Source organism: Phaethon aethereus, assembly GCF_964289735.1.
Source record: "Phaethon aethereus genome assembly, chromosome: 3".
Classification (NCBI taxonomy): domain Eukaryota; kingdom Metazoa; phylum Chordata; class Aves; order Phaethontiformes; family Phaethontidae; genus Phaethon; species Phaethon aethereus.
In genome coordinates this window covers 122,695,543-122,710,323 of record NC_138576.1, presented here as the reverse complement: position 1 = coordinate 122,710,323, position 14,781 = coordinate 122,695,543, and the positions used below count along the sequence as shown (strand labels likewise).

At 39.4% G+C, this 14,781-nt stretch overlaps 2 protein-coding genes across 2 annotated transcripts in view; one reads left to right on the top strand and one right to left on the bottom strand.

Moving 5' to 3' along the window:
• ESF1 (ESF1 nucleolar pre-rRNA processing protein homolog) overlaps positions 1 to 3,228 on the bottom strand; it is a gene marked incomplete at its 3' end in the record, with an annotated part of 31,970 nt that extends 28,742 nt beyond the window's left edge. Inside the window, exons 1-3 of the mRNA XM_081997589.1 lie at positions 2,352 to 3,228; positions 1,256 to 1,602; positions 335 to 448 (exon numbers count right to left, since the gene is read on the bottom strand). Coding sequence (XP_081853715.1) covers positions 335 to 448; positions 1,256 to 1,602; positions 2,352 to 3,039 — 1,149 coding nt within the window. The 5' untranslated portion in view covers positions 3,040 to 3,228. The remainder of the gene's footprint in view (positions 1 to 334; positions 449 to 1,255; positions 1,603 to 2,351) is intronic.
• Positions 3,229 to 3,779: 551 nt separating this feature from the next.
• On the top strand, positions 3,780 to 11,143 carry NDUFAF5 (NADH:ubiquinone oxidoreductase complex assembly factor 5). Its single transcript, XM_081998307.1, has 11 exons — positions 3,780 to 4,150; positions 4,300 to 4,340; positions 4,594 to 4,657; positions 5,338 to 5,385; positions 5,481 to 5,584; positions 6,094 to 6,133; positions 7,919 to 8,116; positions 8,928 to 8,988; positions 10,264 to 10,347; positions 10,664 to 10,746; positions 10,877 to 11,143. Exons 1-11 carry the CDS (start codon positions 3,899 to 3,901, stop codon positions 10,961 to 10,963), a joined length of 1,062 nt encoding a protein of 353 aa, XP_081854433.1. The 5' UTR covers positions 3,780 to 3,898; the 3' UTR covers positions 10,964 to 11,143.
• Positions 11,144 to 14,781: the final 3,638 nt, after the last annotated feature.

The following is a 14,781-nucleotide window of genomic DNA, read 5'->3' as shown; positions in this document are numbered from 1 at the left end:
TAAGGGTTATCCACCATAAAGACCACTGAAAATTAAACTAGCCAAGAAAATGTATTCTCTCCCTACTAGAACTTAGAGCCAACCTCATAAAAATGAGAAGTAAGAAGTTAGATGCCAGCTTTGGGATCGAACTCCACCACATACATGCCCATCGCTGAAAAGCATTTCCAACACAGCAAGTGAAACTGCAACACAGTTTCTCTTTTGTCACGTGAATCTCTCTTTTGGTTCTTCTAGAGAAATCTCTTAATTTCTTCTTATTTTGTAGGTTGGGGTTTGGGTTTTTTTTTAATTACAGTAAAAGCCACTACTCCTTTTAGAAATCAGGTCTTACCTTAACAGAAAATACCGTTCCTCCTTTGGGCGTGAAAGAATTAAAGAGAGCAAGCAAATCCTTAGCCTTCAACCTATCCCAATCCATATTACAAACTGCCAATCTACTTGTAATCTAAACAGAGAGGAAAAAAAAGAAAAAAGGACATAAAGTTCATAGATTTAATTCCTGACTTGTGTATTCCCCATGGAATACACAATTTTCTAGCAACTATCCCTGGTAAAACCCAAAATCACCAACAAACTCTGCTGAAAAATAAAAGCAGCATTTTCCTCAAGACTTTGTATCACAAACTAGCAAAGGGCAGAAGCAGCAGTCACCAGAGCAGATAAAAAAAGTCATAAATAGCAAAGCCCCGCAGAATGGAGTGCACCACAGGATCTAGGACTGCAGTTACAACACTGGCACTTAGGATTTTGTTATTGCCATATGGTTAAGTCACAATAGCAACTAGTATCACAAGATTGCAACAAGCACTAGAGTACTGCCATTTCTTATATGCTAATTGTGTTCAGTTTTGAAGTCCTACTTCACTGTCTAATGATTGCTTCATCTTTTAAAGTGCAAGTTAAAACACTAAATTTAAAAAAGCTAAAAAATACTGGTAGTGAACAAAAGCAGAAATTTCTCAATTCTAGAATTTCTAAAAAGCTCAATTCTGTTTGATCTTTCACTTATAGCTAGCTTATCTATCTACAGCCTCTGCTTAGAGAGAAAGGGAGAGACCAGTGAGAAGTGCAAGTCTCTCATTCTCAACCAATTTCATTATAACTTGCATTCTGTAACTAAAAGGCTGAAAAACCTTTATGAAAAATACCTTCACAAACTGTTTCATAGATGAAGGTCTGTAACGAACTCGTAACAGTGTACATTTCTGAGTTTGTCATGTAGCAACTTTTCCACAAGCAGAAGTATCATTACCTCATCTCCACGAGGGGCGTCTTTATCTAGCTCACGCCATGAATGCTCTATCTCTGGCTCCTTTGGAAATACTTCATTTAAATCCTCGTCATCCTCTGAGCTCGTTTCAATGTTCCCTATGCCTCTAGCTAGATCAGGCCCACTGTCACTTTCTTCATCATCTTCTGAATCACTGTTGTCTTCACCTGTTTCCCCATCTGGCTCCTGTTCCTCGCTCGTTTCCCCATCATCTTCTGCCTTCTCTTCTTCTGATTCTGCACACTCAAAATCTTCGCTTGCAGAAATTTCTTCCTCTAATTGGCTTTTCCTTATGTCACGTTGATCACAGGTGTCTGTACATACAGTCACTGAAAGATAAACATTAGATATCTATTTTTATGTTGTAATTATATATGACTCTTTACAAAGAGAAAAAAACCCTCAAGTTTTCTTCATACAGATTTAGAGAATCCCTGAAATATATAACAACGCAGGAACAAATTATATCAGGGAAGTGCATACAACTTCAACTTGCTCTTCAACTTGTCTAATTTATTGCTCTTTAGGCCCACAATTGTATGATCAACCTCAAATTGAGAAAATGTTACCTTGTCATTCGCTGTATATGTATAGAATCAACAGGTAGAAATTAGATTTCAATAATGTACGATATGCATGCACAAGCAATATGAAGAAAGTTTTTCTTTAAGCCACCTGATCTCCCTAATGCCCTCTTACATTAACGGCTTGATGCTGCTGCCATCCTTACACTTTCAGTCAACAAGCATTGATACGCAGAAGCATTCATGGTATCTGCTATATCCGCTATTCAGTTTGATAAATACAGCAGTGTATATACTACTAGATGTTTTACTTAGAAAAGTAAGCAACAATTTCAGCTCCAGCAGTTAAAAAGACATGAATGTTCACAATCTTACTGAGGAATCAGCACTGGTTCTGTAAAGAGCTGACCAACTCTGATTCCTCAGCAACACTGAATCCGAGTCAGTCAGCTATTTTATGACTGGTCTTGCAAAAGAAAGATTTACCATGGCTAAAACAAAAGCAACAACATCCAAGTAAACAACTAGAATTTCGCTATATTATTTGAACTAACCTGACTCTTTTATTTTTCCTCCTAGGGAACTGTCCCTCCTGGGAGCTTTAACTGATTTAGTACCCCTTGGCTGTGACGACTTTTGCTTGTTTTGAAGTGAAATTGACCTTCCTCCTGATGCACCTCTCTCTCTGTTTTCCCCTTTGGGTAAAATGCCCTTGTTTCCCTGAGAGCGATCAATTTCTGCCGCAGTCTTCTTAGAGTCCTCTTCCAAATGGAATATTTTTTGTCCTTCATTTTTAAGGCCATCTAGTTTTGTCATCACTTCACATGTTTGGTCCACCTCTTGTCTGTTTCTTTTGCTCTCCTCCATAGGGAGACCATCAGCAGGTAGCTTTGCAGAATCTGCTTCCCCTTTAGGTTTAGCTTTTTTTTTATTTTTTTTCTTTTCAGTATATTCTTTACTCTCATTTTCTGAAAGATCAGAGTCAGATTCTGACAAGGCATAAAACTTCCTGAGGTTCTCTGTAGAAGTATAGTTAACAGGGCGACCTCTTTTATCCACTGTATATTTCAGCTTAAACTTCTTGTCATGAAACATAGCTCGGAATCGTTTGTCAATCTTGACTTTACGTTCTTTTTCTGGCATCTCCCAAAATCTGGGATCCCTAGTAATGCAGCTAAACCGCCCATCGCTCAGTAATTCCTCTTGAGATGACATTTTTGATGCTGTTGAAGACTTGGACATCTACAATATGAAAAAAAGAACAAACTGCCTTCTAATTAAAAAAACTTGACTAACATATTTAAATACATAATTGAAAAAAATTAAAGATTTAAGCAAAGTTAGATTTCTGACCTATACCTAAAAAGTTCTTGCCAAAAGCACATATGGTGATTTAAAAGAGTCACAAATAATCCTGTAACTACCGCAGACTTGTCCACAAATCTTAGTTTCCCCAGATAATGGATACGCTGCTAAAAAAGACCATACTGGCTGCAAATACAGACTTAAAGTGACTCCCTGTCAATGCCGGACACGGCCTCAAACAGCTTCACTATCAGCCAAAGCTCAGACTCGTACTTCCCATAGGACTAGGGTAGTTCACATTGCAAAGCACCACTTCGGAACGAAGGCAGCAAGAGCGCGAGCGTTGAGGCGAGCTCAGGCCAGTGCCACCGGTAGCTCCGCCGGTCTCGGCGCGGCCCAGCAGCAGCACGGCAGCACCAGAGCCTCCCCCGAGGCGCCCGCTACCCTGCGCCGAGCCGGCTGCGGCACCCCGCTCCTTCCCCGACCCCACCAACAGACGAGGCCCCACGGACGGGCCGGCCCAAGCCCACAAGACCGCTGTACGGCCGCCGCCACCGTCTCACCGCCGGCTGCGCTCCCTCACGCGGAGGCCCACAACCACAATCCACCTCGCGCCGCCGCCGCCACTTCCGGCGGCGCTATGGCGGCCGCGGCAGGACCAAACAGCTCTCAACCAATCACACGGCGCGACCGGCGGAAGGCTGGTGGCGGGCGTGGCAGGGCGTTATGTGCGGAGGAGAGGGAGACGAGGAGGGCCGCTTCTTCCCGCGCATGCGCCGGACGCGCGCCCGAGATCATGGGCGCCGCGGGCATCGGGGCGCGAGCTCTGTGGGGGTCCGACCGCCTCCTCCTGCGGGTGGGCTGGGGCAATGGCGGCCGCCGGTTCTCGGCGCTGTCAGGACGAGCCGCGGCCGCCGCTTCACCTTCCGCCGGCGCTTCGTCGGGCTCGGGCGCGCTGAGTCCCTTTGACCGGCGGCTGAAGCGGAAGCAGAAGAACTGGGCGGCGCTGCAGGCCGAGCCCGCCAAGTGCGACTACCTGCGGGAGGAGGTGGGGGCGGCGGCCGGCGGCAAGCTGGGGGAGGCGGCAGCGAGGTGCGGAGGCGACGGGGGGGTGAGAAGGGGTGGAGGTGGAGGGTGGAAGCTCCTGTGGGGCGTGGGCGATGCCCCAGGGCGCTGACCGGCGGGCTTTCCCCCTAGGTCGGCGGCAGGGTCGCGGACAGGGTGTTCGACATCACCAGGTAAGCCTGGCCGCCGGGGGAAGCGGGACAGCGCTCGGTGTCCCGCCGGCCCCCCCGCAGCCGCAGGGTCACGGCCGGGGGCCCCGACCCCCGGGCAGAAAGGCCGGCATGTGAGCGGCTGTCTCGTGGCGGTGCTTGGCGCGCTCAGTGCGAAACGGCGTCTGGAAGTGAGCAGACAAAACTTAACGGAGTCTGAAACGTGAAATAGTTTCAAGTCTTGATTATGTTTTATGTTGCCAAACTTATCCTTTAGAACATTTCCTCTTGCTTTGGATGTTGGCTCTGGAAGAGGTTACATAGCTCAACATTTAACCAAGGTACTGGCTTTTCATGCTTTAAAAGTGTTTAAAATAAGTACGTATTTATCCCTCTATTTTCAAATAGGGCTCTGTTATAACTTAAAACAATCCTCTGAATCTTGATGAGGTAAATCTTTTTTTTTTTTTCCCCTTCCCCCCCCATCTGTAGCTGTAGTCCAAAGACGTGTCTTGTGCAGGCTGTTACTCTGTTGTAGTGACTGAAGACTAGACAGACAGTAGTGCGAGGGAAGCTATCAGTTGTGTGCCGTTAACCTGTAGTCTTGAGTAAGGATAGGCATGTTTTTTGATCGAACTTTGCTGGATGCACTTAGTTGTTAAAGAGAAGTATTATTATTATGGAGAGTTATAAACGGTGAACAGTTCACCCGTCGTGAACCGAGCCATTCAAGGTATTTCATCGGCTGTTGCTTTATATGTGACTGAACTTAGACCTAAAAATGCAAAATGTGGTTTTTGTTACTACTTTTACCTCAGCTATTCTCCCTGGGAGAAATTACTAAGTATTATATTGGGGGGAAAAATGCTTTCTGCCTTATGTTAAGTTTTGTTAAGCTTTGTCAAGTGTTAAGGACATTGCCTCCAACTTACTATAAATATGTGTAAGTGTTCCAAAAATTACTAATGTCAACTTATAAAACAATCTAAATATTTGATAGACTTATAAATTTTTATTTCAGGAAACTGTTGAAAAATTTATTCAAGTTGATATTGCAGAGAATGCTTTAGTAAGTAGCCTTCTGAATGCTAATGTGCTTCAATTCCATAATACAGGAAAGCAAAGTGGGTTTCTGATGTTGTTTTTCTTCTAACCCAACATTAGAAAAATGCTGTAGAATCTGAAATCCCTACGGTCAGTGTTGTAGCTGATGAGGAATTCCTTCCTTTCAAAGAAGACACATTTGATCTTGTTGTTAGCAGCTTAAGGTATGCATTAATCACTTATCTACATTTTATTTTTTGGTTAAAGATGTTAAATAATGTTATTTGAAAGTAACTTTAAGGAGAAAAAAAAAACCAAGAAAGATAAATAGTCCATTGAACAGCAATAAGCCATGCTGTATCGAATGTACTTGCTTATTTAGTATACATTGGGGAAAACTGCTGTTCTGATGGTTCTTATTTTTTTGTTTGTTTTCCTTCAGGACACATGTAACTTTTCCCTATCCTGCATTTTGACTAACTACTTTGCAGGACTTGATTCTTCTCAGTTTCAAAAAACACCCAAAACCCAAAAAAAGAAAATGTCAATTCCATTTGTACAAACTAGTTTTTGTTCAGTACCACTTTTAGGCAGGGATTTCAGAACTTTGCAGCTTGAGAAACTAATTTGTTGCTTTGGCTTCTGAAACATACTTAGCTAATGTAACAATTATTTGCATTCTCTAAATTTTATTTAATATGCAATTATAAAATGCACACTTCTGTTATTTCAGCTTACATTGGGTGAATGACCTTCCTAGAGCTTTTAGAGAGGTAAGAAATGTGTTCTTTAATACTAAAAATAACACTTGCCATTCCTCGCATTCAGGACGCTCTGTATTTCCAGGTCCTCTTTACATAAGAGGCACAGAAATAGTTCATGTTGCACACAAATTTTTTTTTCCAGTATTTTTTGCAGTTAGAGGCGCATCAGTTCATATTTCTCCAAATTTACCGTCTCAAATGAGTTTCGACTAAACTGTGGAACTACATGTTTGCATAATACTTTATAGTCTTGACAGCTGAGGTCATGGTAACTAATGTAAACTGGGGCAATGCTTGTTGATTTTTATCGTGTGTTAGCTCTTACTACTTGCAGTACAAAAGTTTTCTAAATCTAACTTCTCTAGAACTGCTTTATGGAACTTGTGTTATTTTTATGTCTCAGCTATTTATTTTGAAATAAATCTTTAACCAGATAAAGGCTTTTTGATTTTTAAATAAAGCAAATATTTGTTGAGGACAGAAAACTGAAACTGTTACTGAAAAAATCTGGTTTGATTATTTCAGCTCCTTCCTGCAGGTGAAAACTTTTTTCCAATCAGCTAACTTGGGAGCAAGAACTATTTTAACCAGTTTGCTGCTTTTTAATTTATTTCAAATTGGTCAGTCATTACAGTGCTATTCTGTCACCAGTTGGTATGAATAGGAGTACCCTGCTGTTATGGAAATAATAAGAATAGGACTTGGGATACCTTCAGTACTTATTTAAAAAAAAAAAAAAAGACTTGAAAAGAAATTCATAGTTTTTCTGGAATTTAAGTGTTCTGTGGAGTGTCAAGTGTTTTTTACCTCCACGGTAAAAATAACTGACACGTTATAATGCCCCACAAATGGGAGGGAAATGGGGTTCTTCGTGAGCTTTCATTGTGAATGCTCATTTCCTAGTTTGGGACCACTGGCTTTAATGGAAACTGCTTTCAACTGCTTAAATTTCATACTTGTCAATTAAAGTCGTCTTTATTAGCATAGAAAAGGTAGCTTAATTAATACTTAATTAAAAACCAGTTTAAAAGACTTTTGTTTCAAATCAGTAAGGTAAACTGTTTGAAGCTTTTGATCTCTTGTTAGCCTGATGTATGTAATACGGCTCTTGTGGATATCAAAAGCAGGGATCATTGCCAATTCTTAAGGAAAAAAGACAACATTAACTTCTTGGCTTCAGTAGGAAGGGGGCTAGGACTTACTAGACGAGAAAGCAGCTTGTCAGCCTTGGTGTTTGAGTCATGATATTGCTATTCTGGATAGTTAAAAATCAGTAGGGGTAGACATAGTAAGAATCGCATTACTCTATTGTGTGTTCAGAAGTGCAAAGATAACTACTAGAAACTAAGGCCTCCATTTCTCTTAAGCCATTAAAAAGTGTTTTTTCTGTCCTCATTTGAAAAAGTAAAAGTAATCAGAAGCTATATTAATCTACCTTACTTTCAGGAGTTAATTAATTGAGGATGTTATTTTAGGAGTATCCCATTGAAAATAGTTTTTCCCTAGATTTCCGCAGTGCATTTTTTGTTTCCTGGGTGTAAGCGTTATTTCTGGGAATTCACTCTTTCTTTCTTAAGAACAAACAGGCTCTTTTCAGACAGATTACTTATTTTGCAGTGTTACCAAAAGCTTTGGCACAGCTTGCCGTGTGGAATACAGTCAATATTAAAAATTTGTTACAACTATCATAATGATTGCTTTTAAGTTCATTTAAAAAAAAACGAAAAGTCCAAAGAACCACTTAGTTAAATAGACTTAATAACAAAAAACATTTTTTTTTTTCCTGTGTTGTAGATTCATCAAGTTCTTAAGCCAGATGGAGTGTTCATTGGTGCAATGTTTGGGGGAGACACTCTGTATGAGCTTCGCTGCTCTTTGCAGCTAGCAGAACTGGAGAGGGAAGGGGGATTTTCTCCTCACGTGTCACCATTCACTGCTGTCTCTGATTTGGGACATCTGCTGTCGAGAGCTGGCTTTAACACCCTGACTGTGGTAATTATAAATAAGTGAACAATCAGACAGAACAATCCAGAACATGAAAGCTATTGGTATATATAAAATACTATTTACGGATGTATTGGTAATGTACTTCTTCCCTCTACGTGTCATATAGCTTGCTGAATAAGTTTCTGAAATAGCCTGGACTGCCTCTGTTCCTGGCTTCACTGTGATTAATAGAATCATAGAGGAGTTTGGGTTGGAAGGGACCTTAGAGATGATCTAGTTCCAACCCCCCTGCCATGGGCAGGGACACCTTCCACTAGACCAGGTTGCTCAAAGCCCCATCAGACCTGGCCTTGAACCCTTCCAGGGATGTGTTCATGGATGGATCATCGCCAGCTTCTCTGGGCAACCTGTTCCAGTGGTTCACCACCCTCATAGTGAAGAATTTCTTCCTTATGTCTAACCTCAATCTACCCTCTTTCAGTTTAAAGCCATTACCCCTTGTCCTATCGCTACATGAAACCAACTGAAGTGTATCTTTGGCTAGTGGCCTAGTAGAATTCGGATGGTCTTCTTGGAGAAATGTCAGAGAATGTTAGACCTCCTTGAAAAAACTTTAGACACTTGTGCTGTTTCTTGTAAAACCAAGAAGAAAATAATGGCACTTCAAGTAAATTTTTATTGCATTTGAGCTACTAAACAAAACTCTTTAGAAATGTTAAGACAGTATATTCTTCTGAGAAATATGCAGTTTGAACAGAAGTGGAAGATGAATAGTTCATTAGCAGCTCTGAAGTCTAGCATAATGTTAGCGTTTTAGCTTGATATGATCTAAAAGTAAGCTTCTCAATTCTTCTAGGATACTGATGAAATTCAGGTCAACTACCCAGGGTTGTTTGAGGTTATGGAAGACTTGCAAGGCAAGTATATACTTTGTGGAAACGTGAATGTTTTGTGTATCAGTGACGCAGACACAGAAGAGTTTCACTGTGTGTTTCTTAACTCCGAATCATAGAATAGTTTGGGTTGGAAGGGACCTTTGAGGGTCATCTAGTCCAACCCCCCTGCAAGTGAGCAGGGACATCTTCAACTAGATCAGGTTGCTCAGAGCCCCGTCCAACCTGACCTGGAATGCTTCCAGGGTTGGGGCATCCACCATCTCTCTGGGCAACCTGTGCCAGTGTTTCACCACCTTCATGGGAAAAAATTTCTTCTTTGAAAAAAATATACATAAATAATAAGTATACCTTATTTTAACAGTGAAAGCATGACTTCTTTTCTGATCTCTAGTGAGTCAGGAGATTATGCCTGTCAGCAGATTTGTGTTGGGAAGCAGCAGAAATCAAAGAATTGCTACTTCATCTGCAATGAATAGTCTGCTTAACCTAGTGTTCTCATTCTTTGTGAGCCTGTTCAGTGTAAGCTACTGAAAAGCCCTGAAAGGGAGACAGAAACATATATCCCACATACTAACTTTTCCTGTGAGCCTCCCTAATTATCCAGACACTCAGGAGGCTGCTTGGGAATGAGGATAAATAGGCCCTCAGATTGGAGTCTGCTGAGGAATGCAGAAAACAATTGAGATGCATAACAATTGAGTTAGTATTCTGATTGCATTTGTCATGGATTGTGAAGTAGTCATTCATATACAGTCAGTTATTACTTACAGAGCAGTTCAGGGCATCTTCTTACTCTAGATCAGCTGCTGTTGTTTACAGTAATTCCTTAATGACAATAAAACTTCAATTCTCTGCAGAAACCTTCAGATGCAGTAAGTGATTAAAGAGATTAGAACTGTGGTTATTTCTTATTAAAAATCTCTTGGGATAGTAATTTTGATGCTTATCTGTTAAAAAAAACAGATATGAATGGTGTGTCTGAATAAACACTGGGTACTCGTGCTTAAAATAAATTATACTAGAAAACCTAAATATTTGGAGACTGAGGCTGAAGAATTAATAATGTGAAATCATTCCTAGCAATACAAACTGTAAATTGCAAAGCATTGTCATTAAAAGGCTTGGATTCTTATATGTAAGAAACCTAATTATTTGAGTATGTTGTTCTCTCTCACAGTGAGATTCAGAGGATTCTATACTTATTCTGGTTTAATAAAAATCTGTCATTAGTGCATGACACTTAACTCATGGTATATGCTGTATCTTCTTTTTCTTAAAGCAAAAACATATTTTTAGGTATGGGGGAGAGTAATTGCTCTTGGAATAGAAAACCTCTGCTACACAGGGAGACAATGTTGGCAGCTGCTGCAATATACAGAGGTAAGTGAGAAGTGATGAGTTAACCTGAAATGACTTTTAGAACATATTTTCTGACTTCTGTGTAAAAAAAAAAAAAATATTTTGGAATAGAACGAAATACCATTATCGTACAGGTATTTTTAACCTTAACTATAATAAAAGGATTTGAACTATGTTGATGCACCAGTATGAGATATTTTTATTGTCCCAAATCTTTCATCAAGAGTCATTGTGATGAATAATATGTCATACTTAGTTCTAATGTTATGAGAACTAAGTCTTTCTTAGAACTAATGTTCCGTGTACCTTTTTTTCCTCTTTCTTCCTGCCCTAACAGAAATGTACGGAAATAGCGATGGCTCAGTACCTGCCACGTTTCAGATCTACTACATGATTGGCTGGAAATTCCATGAATCACAGGTAATGTGAAGCTGAACTATTTTCTCTTCAAAGGTACTTTTTATAGTACTGATGCTTTAAAAGCTTTTTACAAAATATTTTAACTTAAAATTGGCCCTATATTTTTGTTTTTCTTTTTTTTTTCTCTTAGGCAAGACCAGCCCAGAGAGGTTCTGCAACAGTTTCATTTGGAGATCTCGCAAAAATAGATGGACTTCTTTCAAGAGGAAAAAAGTAGTTCTTCACCAGAAACAAGTTGTCTTGAAGCTTCTACAAAACTTGTCATTGCAGATAGTCTTCACTTGTACCTATTTTGGGACAACGTTCTGAAATTACAATCTGCACGCAGCAGGGTTTTTTGGTTTTTTTGTTGCCTATGCTACACCATCAGCTATGTAAAACGATGTTCAGTTTTTGTTTCTAGAGAAGTATTTGAGCAGTATTCTAAGCAAATACATGCTCTCCCAACTTTTGATTAAATTGCTATTCTCAAATGTAATGCATTTTCCACCGTCTCAGTATAAGACTGCTCCAGGTATGATTTGCAAGTCTTTAGTGTTATTTAATTATTCCTAAAGGGTGGTATACAGTAACGATGCTAGACAGTACTTGTTGGCAAGTGTATTTATAAGACATCCTATAAGAGAAAATATCAGCAAATACACAGATCTAAATTACTATGTTTTTGTGGGTTGGAAATTATGGGTAAAAAGTTACTGTCAGTTATTCTTTGAAATTTGAATGTTTGACTTCTGTATAAGGAGCTGGTTAAGTAAGTTCTGTATTATAAAAATATCTCGGGTTGCTATGCTTCACCTACAACCCTCAAATTTGATTACTTTTCCTTCCACGCCCAAAGCTGGAAATGTTTCTGAACATGAATAGTAGAGCTCAGCCAGAAGGAAAGTTGGATGCTTCATTGTAGCTTTAACAGAATGTACGTATCATGATTTGACTTAATTTACTGAAAGGAGCAGCAAGCAGAAGAGTCACCTAGCACTCAGATCATAGAAACATAGAATGGTTTGGATTGGGAGGGACCTTTAAAGGTCATCTAGTCCAACGCCCCTGCAGTGAGCAGGGACATCTTTCACTAGATCAGGTTGCTCAGAGCCCCGTCCAACCTGACCTGGAATGTTGCCAGGGATGGGCATCTACCACCTCTCTGGGCAACCTGTGCCAGGGTTTCACCACCCTCACTGTGGAAAAATGTCTTCCTTGTATCTAGTCTAAATTGACCTTCTTTCAGTTTAAAAGTTTAAATGTGTGTTTCAAATTAACTAATTAGCTTAGAAGTGGCATTCTCTGGAGTTGGTACTCTTGGATTTTTTTAACATTTTATAACATTTTTTAACATTTTTTTTAACCTGTTCTCATAGCATTTGAAAAATTAAAGGTGGTACTTTATCTAACAATTAGTTAAAAATTACATTTGCACATTACTTTCTGTGTTTCTACTATCAGAGACTGAAAAGCATGAATGATACTTTATTCTCCTTAGTTGTGATGTGGAGCTATGAGTTTTCCTGTATATAACTGCATTTCCAGAAATTGCTGTTAGTTATGAATATGGCCAACTAACCTCAGATGTCTAGGAAAAAATAATCTACCCAGAGATAGCACTTGATGGTAGTACTGATAGAGAATGGTAGAAAGGAAAAGCATGAAGAATACAATAACCAGGTGTACCATTCAATCAGTTTTATCATTGTATCTAGGTGTATCACTACTGGTGGAAAAGCAAGCTACTCTAGGCCTGTTGTGAGGAGATGATCCAGCAGGTGGAGTGTGACAGAATGGTGTGGCACAGACCAGATAGGCAAGGTAGGCAGAAGCCTTTGTGTTAAGTTAGGGATTATCGAATTATGATTCAAAGACTAATACAGATATTAAAGTTACTTGCTACTGCTTAACCAGTACTCCATTTTCAAAATAACAGAAATGCTGTTCAAAAAGAAACTATTCATGCAGTATTTAGCTGACTAAAAGAACAATTTAAGGGCCTAATTTGGGGCTTTGACTTTGAATAAGAGATGGGCAGAGAAGGTACAAAACATCCTGATAAGGAGGGAAGGAATCTTCTGTCCTGCTTTTGCTTATAAGCCTAATCCATAATTATTCAAGCTGAATGAGTGCATCTTCAGTTTTCCTTAGAAAAGAACAGTAACCCTCCTGGAAAAAGGGGGAGAGCCTGTAAGCGGTTTGATAATAGGTCTGTATAGCCCTTAAGACTAAATCTAAAAAAGCAGCTTCTCTTTCTGAAAGCCACCATTTTTTTTGCAATATGTCGATGGACTTAATACAAGATACTGCATCTCAACAGGTCATCTCTGTCTTAAATAAAATTCACTTATTTCAAGGGGAAACTCGCCAGGTACCCAAATGTATGTTTCTATGAAGTTGTGTGTCAAATGGCTGTGTAACTTTATGCATTTTTGCTTTATTAGGTTAATTTCTAGTCACTTGAGCTGGTGGTTGTGACTCAGATATGTGAAGGGAATGAGGAGGTGGAATGTGCTGGGTAAATGTTAATTGGACAACTGCTTCTACTGTGCTTGTTTGAAGCACTCATTTATGGGGAAAAGGAAGGATTTCCAGTTCTTTAATTCCATATTCCACGGATGGAATATATAAACAGTGAAGTTTCTGAAGTTTCTGAACAGGGAGAAAAAGAAGTTTTCTTCCTAGCACTTGGAGGGGACACGCGCATGCACGCACACACGTTTAGGTACTCAGTTAACTTGGAAAAGGGCTGGGGAGTAGTAAAAGTGAGGAGTAATAAATATGGCGTTGGAGCAGTGTTGGTTGGAATTATGGGGCATGCGACTGGCAGGTAAGGTGTTTGTTTCCCTGGCTGACTACATTTGAATAACTGCCTTTTATGTGGTTTTAAAGGCAATTATTTTTTTTAATGCAGTGTGCTTGGAATTCTAGGTTACTCTGATTTCCACTAGTCGCTTTCTTTGTGTGGCGCTTGAATGAATAGCTTTGAAAACAGTTAGTTTACTATGAACAGATGGTTTTGTCACATAAGGCTCAGTTATATTTTAATTCTCTTTTTCAGATTTAAGTCTTTATGGCTTTCTGAAATTGTAATGAAGAAGAATGTGGCTGCCAGTTGCTAGTCTAGAAATTATTTTAAACTCTAAGTGCATGTTAAAAATCAGCTTTTTGCAGAGTAAGTAACTTCTAAAAAATAGTTGCTAAGGTGACATAAATGTCTCCGGTAAGCTTAGTTTTTAAAATCTTTATGGATAATACTGAATGTTTTTCTACTGATTACAGGAGAATGGAAAAAAGAATTCTGGGAGATAATTATTTTGACTAATCACAAGTTAGGAACCCCCAAAAAAAAAAAGTTTAGAAGAAGCATGTTTACACTTAATGAGCATTAGTATTTTTGAGCCTCTAAAGGTCCTGAGGGTCTGAGTCACAGATCAATGAGCATGCTTGGTCAGTGTCTTTGATTACAAGATCTGTCAATGTATAGTTTTATGCAAGTCTGCTTGGGACGCAGGGAAGATAATGAGGCCCTACATTTTGTAGCCCACACATTAGATTTTGCAGCTCCTGTACTTTCAAAAGACTGTGAGAATTTATGAAGTTAAAACATGGGAAACTATTCTTGATTACCTCTAATTTATGAAAATGTTATCAGCAGAAGTTCAGAAGCAAACTGTACAAAATTCAATTTAACTATTTTCTTACTCTGTTTAGAGAAATAAATATGAATGATACTTTTTTCAGTTTTTTTCTAGACACAAGCTAGAACTAAACTTTGTCAGTTGAAGCGGGGAAAAACACACCATTCTTTCATATGGTGTTTAATTGGAATTTCCTGATGCAAAGATCTGATCTGGTAGATTAAATTCATTACAACATCCTGTCCAAGGAGCCACATTAAGAAAGCTAGCATATATGTTAAACCTTTCAAATTTTCATTGTCTAACCCAAGAACTTAATATAAGCTTTTCAAAGATGTGATCTGTTTCAGTCCAGGTTTTGGAGCTGTTATTTTGTGAGAGTACAGTTATTGTAGTAGTTTGATTGGACTCT

Excerpts from the sequence above, each read along its gene's own strand:
- NDUFAF5 (XM_081998307.1), top strand. The coding sequence starts at position 3,899 with ATGGGCGCCGCGGGCATCGGGGCGCGAGCTCTGTGGGGGTCCGACCGC. Across the intron at positions 4,658-5,337 it reads TAGCTCAACATTTAACCAAG|GAAACTGTTGAAAAATTTAT; the intron begins GTACTGGCTTTT and ends TTTTTATTTCAG. Across the intron at positions 8,989-10,263 it reads GGTTATGGAAGACTTGCAAG|GTATGGGGGAGAGTAATTGC; the intron begins GCAAGTATATAC and ends ACATATTTTTAG.